The 13,674-nt window shown below is 39.0% G+C and overlaps 1 protein-coding gene across 1 annotated transcript in view; it reads left to right on the top strand.

Moving 5' to 3' along the window:
* Window positions 1–13,674, top strand: part of slc19a3b (solute carrier family 19 member 3b) — a 34,774-nt gene that overhangs the window by 17,652 nt on the left and 3,448 nt on the right. The window contains exon 3 of the mRNA XM_028793300.2: window positions 8,785–8,977. Coding sequence (XP_028649133.1) covers window positions 8,785–8,977 — 193 coding nt within the window. The remainder of the gene's footprint in view (window positions 1–8,784; window positions 8,978–13,674) is intronic.

Here is a 13,674-nt window from a genome sequence, read left to right as displayed (position 1 = left end):
TGTGCAGCGTGCATCGTACTTCAACACCTGCTCAGGTGCAGTCCACCCCATTTAAATGTTCCCGCACTCACACGTGCGTCATACCCATCTGTCTTGGGGACGTGATGAATACCCGTTAAGTCTCTGTTAGGTGAGTGCTGTGTACTTTCACTCGCTTTCATTTCCATTCTTTGCCACATGTGTGAATTCCCTTTGACGGCTACTCTAAAACAGAGCTCTCTATCCTTCTGACCTGTTCCTGTGATTTTAAATATAACACTTTGCCCTCTGTCCTGCAGCAGTTATGGAAGTGAGCCTCCGCATTTTGTCACCAGAAACTGTGAGTGCACTTAGAAAATGGCCTCAGATGTGTGCCTCAGCGTCAGCTAGTTCGAGTTGTACGGCTTGCTCTCAGAGCACATGTAGGTCTCCTGGCAATCCTTTGAGCATCCTGGTGCTCAAACCGTTTGTGAAACTTTGTGCTGCTGCCATGTTAATCTGTAAAGGGGCGATAAAACAGGTAAATGAAAATTATTTCTAACTTTTTTTCCCATGTCTGTGACAAGCTAAGTGGCTGTGTCTACATTTTCCTTATTTCAGCAGCCACTGAACTTGGCTTATCAGAGTGTCACACAACATTCCAGGTAAGCCTGAGGAGATTAGAAGGCTTAACGCGTGGCTCAAATCTTGGTGTAGGGTGGAAGGATATAGGTTTATGGGGCATTGGGACTTCTTTTGGAACAGATGGGATCTGGTCTGATGCAATAGGTTACATCTGAACCTGAGGGCCACAAATGTGTTGGGGGCGCGTATGAGTAGACTAGTCAAGGATTTTTTAAACTAGACAATGAAGGGGCAGGGAGTTTAGGACAGGCCAGGGTTAGAGCTGTACATGAAGGAACAAACAATAGTATAAAAATAAAAAAAGCATAGTAAAATAAATTTTGACCATACATTTAAATGAAAAAGTAAAATGAGTAACACATTAAAAATAGCGTGTCTTAATGCTAGAAGTATTAAAAATAAAACAAGTGAGTTGGAGTTGTATGTAGCGGAGCATAATTATGACGTTAAAGCAATAACAGAAACCTGGCTAAAAAACAAAGATGGGGATGAGTATAACATAGAGGGATACATATTTTTTAGGGAGGTTAGACAGAATAGAAAAGGAGGAGGGGTTGCTGTTTATGTCAAACAGAATGTGCCCCCGTGCATCTTAGTGAGGAAATGTGGCTTTGTCTGGAAAGTATTAGGGAAAGAGGTCTTATTTTAGGAGTGTGTTATAGACTATCCAAAACGGACAGTAATTTCAAGGCACATCTTTTTGGTAATATTAAAAAGGCAAGTTTACAGGGGCATATTATAGCTCTGGGGGACTTTAACTACTTGACTATTAACTTGAGCACAAGAGTTTTTAGAAGTAATCAGTGAATGTTTTTTAATACAGCATGTTAAAGCACCAACATGGGGTGAAGCCTGTCTGGATTTTACAATAATCGGGAAAGAATTGAGGGTGAAGAGGTGATTGAAACACTAGGGTAAAGTAACCAGAGTATAACACAATTCTCAGTGTTTTGTAAGAGTGCGGATACAAACTAAAACTGTTAAGTTGAACCTTGGTAGGGCAACTTAGATAGATAGATAGATAGATAGATAGATAGATAGATAGATAGATAGATAGATAGATAGATAGATAGATAGATAGATAGATAGATAGATAGATAGATAGATAGATAGATAGATAGATAGATAGATAGATAGATAGATAGATAGATAGATAGGTACTTTATTAATCCCGAGGGGAAATTCACAAATTTGGGGCAGATGCAGCAAAGTATAAGGAGGATAGACTTGGGATAAGCTTTTAAGTGTGGAGACAGTCAAGGAGCGGTGGAACAGGTTTAAAAACTTTTTGCATGTAAGGCAGGACAGGTAGATACCTAATTCTTCCAATTGGAATTGGTAGAAAAAAAAAACTCCGTAGTGGGTTAATAAAGAGTTTAAAAAAAAGCTGCCAAGGAAAAAAAACAGCTGTATAAGATTAATAAGATTAATAACTCCAATGTGAATCATAGGGCATATGAGAACAGGAGGGCAACCATTAAGAAGGATATTAAGGAGGCTAAAAGACAGAGAGGAATATAGCAGACTAGCAAAATACCCGCGCTTCGCAGCGGCGAAGTACTGCTTTAAAATTTAAAATAATAAACTGAGGGAAAATATACCATTAATTATTTGTTAAGGATCTCTTTGTATACCATGTTGTCAGTTCGCCCCTCCGGTTGTAATATGACCAAGCTGTGCGCTGAGCTTACTCTTGAGCATGCAACGTATACTTGGCCATGTGAAAAGCAAATCAAGAACAGCAAGACCGTGCCAGCTGCGGAGCTCAGCTCGGAGCGAAATGAAGTGAATGAAATGAGGTGAATAGGAGGGGAGATGATCACGTGACTCCCCCACCCCCCTTAACTCTCCATCCCTCCACAAACACACAAACACAGTCTCTCGGATCCCAACTCTCTTTTATATATACAGGTGCTGGTCATAAAATTAGAATATCATGACAAAGTTGATTTATTTCAGTAATTCCATTCAAAAAGTGAAACTTGTATATTAGATTCATTCATTACACAGACTGATGTATTTCAAATGTTTATTTCTTTTAATGTTGATGATTATAACTGACAACTAATGAAAGTCCCAAATTCAGTATCTCGGAAAATTAGAATATCAATTAAGACCAATGCAAAAAAAGGATTTTTACAAATGTTGGCCAACTGAAAGGTATGAACATGAAAAGTATGAGCATGTACAGCACTCAATATTTAGTTGGGGCTCCTTTGGCCTGGATTACTGCAGCAATGCGGCGTGGCATGGAGTCGATCAGTCTGTGGCACTGCTCAGGTGTTATGAGAGCCCATGTTGCTCTGATAGTGGCCTTCAGCTCTTCTGAATTGTTGGGTCTGGCGTATTGCATCTTCCTCTTCACAATACCCCATAGATTTTCTATGGGGCTAAGGTCAGGCGAGTTTGCTGGCCAATCAAGAACAGGGATACCATGGTCCTTAAACCAGGTACTGGTAGCTTTGGCACTGTGTGCAGGTGCTAGGTCCTGTTGGAAAATGAAATCTGCATCTCCATAAACTTCGTCAGCAGCAGGAAGCATGAAGTGCTCTAAAACTTCCTGGTAGACAGCTGCGTTGACCTTGGACCTCAGAAAACACAATGGACCAACACCAGCAGATGACATGGCACCCCAAACCATCACTGACTGTGGAAACTTTACACTGGACCTCACGCAACGTGGATTCTGTGCCTCTCCTCTCTTCCTCCAGACTCTGGGACCTTGATTTCCAAAGGAAATGCAAAATTTACTTTCATCAGAGAACATAACTTTGGACCACTCAGCAGCAGTCAAGGCGAGACGCTTCTGATGCTGTCTCTTGTTCAAGAGTGGCTTGACACAAGGAATGCGACAGCTGAAACCCATGTCTTGCATACGTCTGTGTGTGATGGTTCTTGAAGCACTGACTCCAGCTGCAGTCCACTCTTTGTGAATCTCCTCCACATTTTTGAATGGGTTTTGTTTCACAATCCTCTCCAGGGTGCGGTTATCCCTATTGATTGTACACTTTTTTCTACCACATCTTGTCCTTCCCTTCGCCTCTCTATTAATGTGCTTGGACACAGAGCTCTGTGAACAGCCAGCCTCTTTAGCAATGACCTTTTGTGTCTTGCCCTCCTTGTGCAAGGTGTCAATGGTCGTCTTTTGGACAACTGTCAAGTCAGCAGTCTTCCCCATGATTGTGTAGCTTACAGAACTAGACTGAGAGACCATTTAAAGGCTTTTGCAGGTGTTTTGAGTTAATTAGCTGATTAGAGTGTGGCACCAGGTGTCTTCAATATTCAACCTTTTCACAATATTCTAATTTTCCGAGATACTGAATTTGGGACTTTCATTAGTTGTCAGTTATAATCATCAACATTAAAAGAAATACATCAGTCTGTGTGTAATGAATGAATCTAATATACAAGTTTCACTTTTTGAATGGAATTACTGAAATAAATCAACTTTGTCATGATATTCTAATTTTATGACCAGCACCTGTATAGATTAGGTAAATGTTGGATTTAGGAGTCATACTGGACTTTAGACTATCAACTTCCCGACAGTGTTTTGAAGCCATTAAGAAGACTAACAGAATGTTAGGTTATATAGTACGATGTGTGGAGTACAAGTCCAAGGAGGTTATGCTCAACATTTATAATGCACTGGTGAGGCCTCATCTTGAGTACTGTGTGCAGTTTTAGTCTTCAGGCTACAAAAAGGACATAGCAGCACATAAAAGGTCCAGAGAAGAGTGACTAGTCTGATTCCAGGGCTACAGGGGTTGAATTATGAGGAAAGATAAAAAGAGCTGAGCCTTTACAGTTTAAGCAAAAGAAGATTAGGAGGTGCCATGATTAAAGTGTTTAAAATTATGAAGGGAATTAGTATAGTGGATCAAGACTATAACTTTAAAATGAGTTCATCAAGAAAACGGGGACACCGTTGGAAATTTAAGGGTAAAGATTTTCTTCACACAGAGAATGATAGACACATGGAATAAGCTACCAAGTAGTGTGGTAGACAGTAGGACTTTGAAAACTAGACATGATGTAATTTTAGAAGAATTAAGTGGAGAGGACTGGCAAGCTTTGTTGGACTGAATGGCCTGCTCTCGTTTAGATTGTTCTAATGTTCTTGTGTTCAGATCTTCTACAACTATATGATGATGAGAGCAATTTTCTACACTGTGGTGTGCTGGGCTGGTTACATCACTTTAAGAAAGGCCCAAAGAATCAACAAGCTCATTAAAAGGTCAAGCTAAGTTATAGGACACATTCTCGACCCCCTGGAGGTCGTGGCAAATGAGAGAATTAAAACAAAACTAAGTGTCATTATGAACAATGCTGCACATCCTCTCTCTGACAGACTAACACTAAGGACTTTCAGTTATCGACTATGCAGCAGAATTTTGTCAGGAAACACAACTGGGGCTCCTTTATACTAAGATTAAAACCTTTCAAAATTTCAAATTTGATTTTCTTTCTGTTATTCAAGAGCATTTTATTAATAGTATCTATGTAATATTAATGGCACCATTTTACTTGATTTGTCTTCTCTGTGACATACCAGAATTCCCGTAAACACAAATAATGACAAAGTCAAGATAGGAGCTGACTCTGCAAACAGTTCTGTAAATTTTCTAAAGTCACTCTTATTGACAGAATATTAACTCCCATCATGTTACTGATGTTGCATCTATTACACCTCTGAGAAGAGTCATGTTTTTTCTCTCCATTTAATGGTGCTTTGCTACTTAACTTAGAGCACATTCAAGATGTTGCATTCTCTCCTTTCCAAATATTCGCAGTGTTGTACATGCACTTACAGTATATCAGAAGTTATTAACCTTTTTTAAAAATGTAACCCTTTTTTGTTTTTAAAATTCTCTCGTGATCATCCTCCGAAAAAAGTCATGACTCAGAAAAGGTTGACTCTCTTAAACAATGAAGTAAGTGACCTTTAACCATCTTTAACACATCCTAACATGCAACTACAATACAATACCCGAGTTAAGAAGCCCGGACTCTTTTGAGTTTTGCCATTTCCTACAACTTCAAAAGGGTGTAAAAGCAGCCCTTGGCCACACGATGCCACTGCCACAATCCATCTTCATCGACAGGTACGTTCAAACTCAAAGATTGCCACGGCATTAGCACCAGCGGTGCCACTTGAAACCTTACTGTACCACAATTGAAGGATATGTTATTATTATTCAACTTCTCAAGCACATTTTCCCCATTAGTCTACTTTACTATTTCATTTTCTGCCCATTTCTTCAAAACTAAAAGGACAGGATATCACCAAACTCCGGTCCACAGCGTTTGTATTTCCCCCTCAGGTGTAACCCACTAGTACTCTGATGGTTCTAGCCACACTGCTATGATACACAAAATGGGATTATTACAAATTTAAAAATCTATAGTTTTATAAATCTCAAAACATGTACTTTATTTGAACAATTTTAACAGCTGTCTTCCTTACACACTAAGAACCCATTAAGCTCCCAGGACTCCAAGCAGCAAAAAAAAGGGATATCAACAAATAACTTATGATATTGCCGAATCAGGTGCATTTAGTATCAGTTGTTGGTAGTTTCCTTCAGAAAGTGAATAAAAATGACAGTTATGAAGGTTTGTTGACCAATGAACATTCACAATTTTGTTGAAATCCGCTGATGCTGGTCATTTGTGTCACATACAGTGGAACCTCGGTTCACGACCATAATTTGTTCCAAAACTCTGGTCGTAACCCGATTTGGTCGTGAACCGAAACAATTTCCCCCATAGGATTGTATGTAAATACAATTAATCCGTTCCAGACCATATGAACTGTATGTAAATATATTTTTTTTTTAAGTCTTTAAGCACAAATATAGTTAATTAAACCATAGAATGCACAGTGTAATAGTAAACTAAATGTAAAAACATTGAATAACACTGAGAAAACCTTGAACAACAGAGAAAACTAACACTGCAATAGTTCGCGCTATAGCGCTACCAACCGCTGGCTAAAAACACTTTTTTTTTAATAAGTTTTAAGCACAGGGAAAAAAATGAACATTTGAAAAAATCTGTAATTTAATAAACCACCAAGAAAAGTAACATTGCAACAATGCACACTACGAACCGATCGCTGTAAACAGAAGTGAAAACAAAATCAAGCCCAGTGCATTCTTTAACTGCCTTCCTACCTTATGCGTGAGTCCAGCTCTCTCTCTCACGCTGCCTGTGTGTGTGTGTCTCTCTTGCACGCTGCCTGTGTGTGTGTGTGTGTGTGTCGTGCTCTCTCGCTCTCTCCCCCTCTCTCTCTCTTGCTCGCTGCACAGGGAGAGACTGAACATGTACAAACCGAAAGGGAAACTGGCTTATTCGTATACCGAGTGTGTGGTCGTGAACCGAGGCAAAAGTTTGGCGAACTTTTTGGTTGTAGACCGATTTGTACGTGTACGAGACGTTCGTGAAATGAGGTTCCACTGTAGTTAATAATGTTACAGCAGAAGAATTCTGTCTGCTACTGCTGACTTTAAGTGGAAGAAAAGGAAAAGGTGAAGTGTCAGACCAAAAGCGATGAAGGAAGGGCCAGTGTAATATTTTCGTGAGTTTGTTCTCATGACCTAAATGAAGAGCAGATACATTTCAAGTGTTTTTACATGTCTTCCTTGCATTTTGATGACTTGTTGCATCACATTCATCCCTTTGTTCATTATTCTGGGACCCACATAACCACCCTCTGTTTGAAATTCACCATTTTGAATACACGGCTACCGCATAGCTAGAAAAACGTCTGCCCAGCTTGGATGTGTCAAGTATAAACTAGGCTATGTTGCCAACTGAGAGTAGCCTATCTCGCTTTAACAAGGCCTATTGCTATTAGTTGCTTTCTTGACGCTAAGCGACGTGTACGCTTGCAGATGCTGCTGCTATGCAAGCAGTGTACTGGCTATATTTGTGTACGTACTTTATATAAATCTGGAGGGTGATACTTGTATTGCCTATGTGAGAAATGGATGAAGAAAGCACTATGAATTATTTTGTTATATCAGCATTTAAGTTTAATGATTTGCTTCACCGCATCGAACCATTCATCAAACATCAAAGCACTCATATTGATTCTGTTGGATCTGCAATGTGGCTTTCCATTACACTGAATTATCTTGCAATAGCCAAATCCTCACTTCTTTTCTCAGACATTTTGTGCTTTGCATTGACGAACATGTATCAAATTTGCTTCCATTTCGTCTTGCACGTTTCCACATCCACTTTCAAAGCGCCGGTGATTTGATGCTAAGTGTTCTGACAGGCATGGAGATGTTGATAGTAAACAATGATGCTGATATCATGTACCAAAGCTTGAACACACACGCCACCCAAATTTTTGCTGGCACTGCAACATGCACACGCATCACATTAATTTCAGATGACATAATCAGAGGATGTGTTAAAAGAGCACTGGGAACTCATGGCAGCCAAGACTTGACACTCAGTGTTCTGAGTGTCAAGTATAACCTGGCCCTCACAATGAAAATGAGGCGCACATTTCTAATGGGAGAAAATGGGTGAAATTGGCAGGGGCCTGAGCCACAACAACCAAATGTTTGTGCTCGTCATTGGCTAACTGCATTCTAGTAATTAAAAGTAAACAAGAAGCAACTTAAAATTCTTGAATAGTAATTGAATACAACACAAACTACCCCAAAGAGGTAAGAAATGATGCACATCTTGTGCCATAAGAGTCATGGCAGCTGTAAGTATCTTTCTAAATTTCAAAGGGAAGAGTCATGGCGGAAAGCTTTTAGTTAACAACAAAACTATTACTTAACTTACTTAACTATTAACAAAACTTACATTTAATTAAGATAATGGAATAAAAACTCACAGCCAACGTACAATTAATTAAGACGACGGAGCCACTGCATCCCACCAACCATTCGTTTCATTTTACCTCCAATTCTAATATTGAGTTAAGGAAAGTCTGAGCCTACACTTTTATCTGCCAGCAAATATCTACTGATTCATGCAAATGGAGCTGGTAAACTCTGGTAAATTGTTAACAGTGAAAGGGATAATAAACTAATAATGTCATAGGATGTATACATGCATTTTTTTAGGATACTAAGAAAAAAATGGGGAAATATGTAAGCTTGTTATTTTTAGGAGCTTGTTATAAACAACTTATTTTTAACACTTTCTTTACAGGCTCAATGGCATCTTTCTCTGTGACTTTTATGACGCTGGATTGGGATACTTGGGGAGAGCTCATTCTTGGAATCTTCTCCTCCGTAAGCACCAGTGCCATTTTCATGATGGCTTTCACAAATTCCATCTGGCTCTGTTATGCTGGTTACATCATACTGAGAGCTTCATACATGCTGCTCATCACAATAACTATGTAAGTAGTTCAGTAGTAAACTCAGCTTTACCTACCAACAATAAACAAACTGCGGTTGTATGCCAAATGCAGTCTCAAAATGAGGATCCCTCCTGATCTCTGTGTAAACTGCATGTGGTCACCACACATGGAGATGTTAGCATACAGTAAACATTTGAGCAGTTTTAGACTCTCTAAGTAGACAGCATATAATAGTAGTAGTAGTAGTAACACCATCACATGTATGTAGTACAGTGAAATTCTTATTTGCCTGAAAGATGATATAATTATATATATGGTAGTAGTAGTGAGCACTGGGATGACACACACACGCCAACTTAGATAAACCCAAAAAGTTTGTCTTTATTTCAAACAAACAAGACAATAACTTTAAGAACTTGCTAAACATTTCTGTTGTTTAGGCCACAGGAAATGGCTGCCAAACAAACTAATCCACCTCAACAAACTTCATGACCACTGAGTCTCACACTCCTTCATGCCCAGACTCCCTCAGAAAAGGCTGTTGCTCCCCCATGCTGGCTCCCACTTATCTTCTGCTTCATTACCCCTCACTTGCATGTCTTATCACTATCAGTTTTGTCCTTGGACTTGCCTGGTTCTCTCAGAAGCTTGGCTTGATTCATTTTTTTATATTAGGGTGGTACAAACAAAAAAAACTAATCACACAAAATTTTAACATAAATTACCAACATTTAGATGTCACTCCATCTGGCAGATTTTATGTCATCTGAACTGAACAGCAGACAACAGCTCCATACTGTAGATCTACAACATGAGCACTGCCTTTAATGAAACTGGAAAATACTTACGGTGGTCTGTGACCAGTGGAAGAATAAACTGTTTCTCCTCCTTATCCTTTGTCAGCATGTCACACTTTTTGATGAGACTTATTCTTCTTTCAGTTGTGTCATTCACTACCGACATGTGTGCTAACCATTTACAAAAGTCGTTGAAGACCAGATCATCTGCCCACTGTTCTGGTGGTTTTCTTAAGAAACGACTGAGTCTTTTCTATGTCTCTATCCATAAGGACATCAAATAAGGATGTTGTTCTTTTTTGTTACCAGATTCTCCAACTTTAGCTATTCAGATTAATTTATCAGCTTTAGACGTGGAGGAAGGTCTGGTGACTGTAGCCACTGCAAGAATTACTACATCTTTCCCTTTGTTTCTGCTGAGACGCTACCACCAAAATGGGCTAAAATCGAAAACTCCTGCGTATAACTAGAATGTTTTTGAAACTTTTACTTAATACTAGAATATTCTGGAAACTTCCACTTACTACTATATTCTGGGAACTCCACCTTAGTACTAGAAATGCTCTCTGTTATATATATATATATATATATACTGTATATAATGTTACCTTCTTGTAGCTGTATCTCTTCCCTTTGGTAATTGGAAAAGGCTGTCATTCATGTTATAATTTTCACTTTTTGTGCCAACTGACTCTGTCTCCAAATGAGGTTAGGTTAGGTTAGGTTAGGGTTAGGTTAGGTTTCTTTATTTAGTCATGTTTACACAGGAAAACATGAAATTTGCCTTCTCAGTTGCATCTAATAACAGGTAACAGACAGAATGAAATAAAACAGACAAATAGAAATAAGAAAGGTTAAGGTAAGGCAGTTAGATAAAACATATTTACACCAAAAAAAAAAAAAGATAACAGGATATATATCAAAACCTTAAACATTATCTCCGATATTTCTTATTGAAAAGTCGTATGGCACTAGGAAGAAAGGAGTTTCTGGAGCGATTTGTGTGGGTTTTCAAAGCAACTATCCTTCCTGATTTACTGAAGTTTAGTTCTACATGTAATGGATGTCTGTCATCAGTTGAGATGATTTCCAGTTTCTTTAGCATTGCCCTCTTACACACACTAGTCAAATCATCTACATCAGCCCCAATAACTTTAGCTGCATACTTCGTAATCTGCTGGAGCTTTTTTGAGTTTTGGTTTGTCAGACTATTAAACCAGGCAATGAAACTGAAAGTGATCGCGGACTGGATCATACTATGATAGAAGGACAACATGAGGTCCTTGTCTACTTTAAATAGTTTGAGTTTATGGAGGAGAAATAAGCGCTGGTTGCATTTAGAAAATAATTTTTTTGTATTTGTATTCCAGTTAAGATTGTTATCTAGATAAGTTCCTAAGTATTTATATTCATTCACTATTTCTACCTCCTCTCCCAGAACTACAATAGGTGAACATACAGATTTCTGTCTCTTAAAATCAAATATCATTTCTTTGGTCTTTTTTACATTCAGAGTGAGAGAGTTTTTATTGCACCAGTTTACCATACAGTCCACTTGATTTAGATAGTGGCTTTCATCCTCCCCAGATATGCATCCTATGATCATGGTGTCATCCGCATACTTAATAATGGAGCAGTGGTCATTGTTCTGTCTCAGGTCACTTGTGTACAGAGTAAACAGTAATGGTGATAAGACACACCCCTGTGGACTTCCTGTGTTTGAATGAAGAGCTTTTGAAAAAGTGTCCTGAACTTTAACTGTCTGAACGATTTAAAAGAAAGTTCTGAATCCATAGTGTGATAAATCGGTTTACATTCATACTGTTTCATTTCCCAATCAGTATATGAGGCTGTATAGTATTGAACGCTGAAGAAAAATCCAAAAATAGTGCTCTGACATATGAACCAGGCTGATCAAGAAAGGTATAGATTTGATGTAAGATAACAAGCAGAGCATCTTCCACACTTCTGTTTGCACAATAAGCAAATTGATTGTTGTCTTGAAAAGACTTTGTCTCTGTCATTAAAATGTTTTTCACCAAGTGTTCAAAGCATTTCATTGGAATAGATGTAAGTGCCACTGGTCTGTAATCATTTAAACAGCTTGGCCTAGAAACCTTAGATACAGGGGTAATGATTGATTGTTTCCACAGATTTGGTACAATACCACAGGTCAGAGACCAGTTAAAAAGCAAATGAAAAACTGGGGAGAGCTGCTTAGAGCAAGACTTTCAGAGCCGACCTGATATGCCGTCTGGTCCCACTGCACTGTTTGTTTTGGCCTTCCGCAAGCCTTTTTCCACTTCAGTTAAACTGAACCCAATCACAGCAGAATACCTGGTGTTTTTATAAAGCATCGCCTTTATTTCTGTATTTTGGGTGCTGAAATCACTTGTTTCAAATCTGGCATAAAAGTTATTCAGTTCATCAGCTAAAAGCTTGTCAGCTGGAAAATCCACATTCATTTTAGGGCCCAGTCCTGTAATTGTTTTTAGTCCCTTCCAGACCTGCTTTGGATTGTTATCATTGAACCACCTCTTGATTTTTTCCCCATACATCTTTTTATTTTGTTTAATTAACCTGTTAATCCTTTGCTGTAAAATTCGCTTATCTTCTAACTTATTTTCTTGATGTGCATGTTGCTTTTGCAATAGTAATGCTTTAACCTCTTTAGTGATCCATGGCTTACTGTTTGGGTACACCTTGACAGATTTGAGGTCTCATAATACAAGACCTAAAGAAATGAATATGCATAGAGCAAATGCAACCTATTGGTAACCCACACAATGACATGGACATCAAACTATGACCTCCTTTGCATGCTATACCATATAAAGTAAAATCAGAAAACCTACAGCTGTCCCTAACAAGAGCAGATAGATAGATAGATAGATAGATAGATAGATAGATAGATAGATAGATAGATAGATAGATAGATAGATAGATAGATCCTCAACCCTATTCACCTAATTTCTCTAAAATGACATCAAGTCAAATTTTGTAGGTCCCATTGTTCTGATGATACATCTACTCATGCTAAACTAGTGCACATCATCAGTGATGTTGCCTGGGGTCACTGAGCATTACAAACATGAGACACTCTCACCCAGGTAACCCAGTTGAGGGTAATCAAGTCTCAGCTGGTGCCCTAGCAGGAATCTCCCACAGATCTGTTGTCTTGATCCAGAGCCATATGGAGGCTTTTTCTGCAGCCTCTGTGCTGTTGTAGTGCCTCTCCTCCTTCCTTCCCCTGAGATACTGAGTGCAGAGTATGCCCTGTAGAGATACTGCCCTGCAAAGCCTCTGGACCCTATCTCCACAGGCATGCACCTCACCCTCCAGCTTTGTTTGTGACAATCTATGACTAGGCCTTCAGATTTGCTTTTCCTTCTTCTTCAGTTTGACGGACTCCTCTAAATGAAAGGCCTGTTGACCAATGCTATGGGGACTTAAGCTGCCTGCCCAAGTCTAACTAACATCATTTTCCAGTCATGAACTTTGTTTACCAGTCCTGAAGGTATTTTTGCACTTGACCTCTTGCCAGGTCTAATGAAGTGGATGAATGGCCTTGCAGGTTTAGACCATGCAGAAGTGACAATGCTGATGGTCTCCATGAAGGAACAATATTGTTTTTTTGCCCAAAGCCTTTGGATAGCAAATCAAAATATGCTCTATAGTGCCCATTCCATAGCAGTGAGGGCAATCTGGTCTCACACACCCCAGCAGTGCATCACTCATTCTAGATTAGTAGTTGCTGGACAATTCCTCATGCCTTGTCACAACAGGATGTTGAAAGTGTTCCTAGTCCCACCCTCTTCTGGTTACTGTTCCCACCAAGTCCCTAATAATAATAATTCATTACATTTATATAGCAATGTTCTTGCTACTCAAAGCACTACCACACAGGGAGGACCCGGGATCCAAACCCACAATCTCCTT

Source organism: Erpetoichthys calabaricus, chromosome 2 (genome assembly GCF_900747795.2).
Source record: "Erpetoichthys calabaricus chromosome 2, fErpCal1.3, whole genome shotgun sequence".
Taxonomy (NCBI): Eukaryota; Metazoa; Chordata; class Cladistia; order Polypteriformes; family Polypteridae; genus Erpetoichthys; species Erpetoichthys calabaricus.
This window is presented reverse-complemented; position numbering and strand designations above follow the sequence as displayed.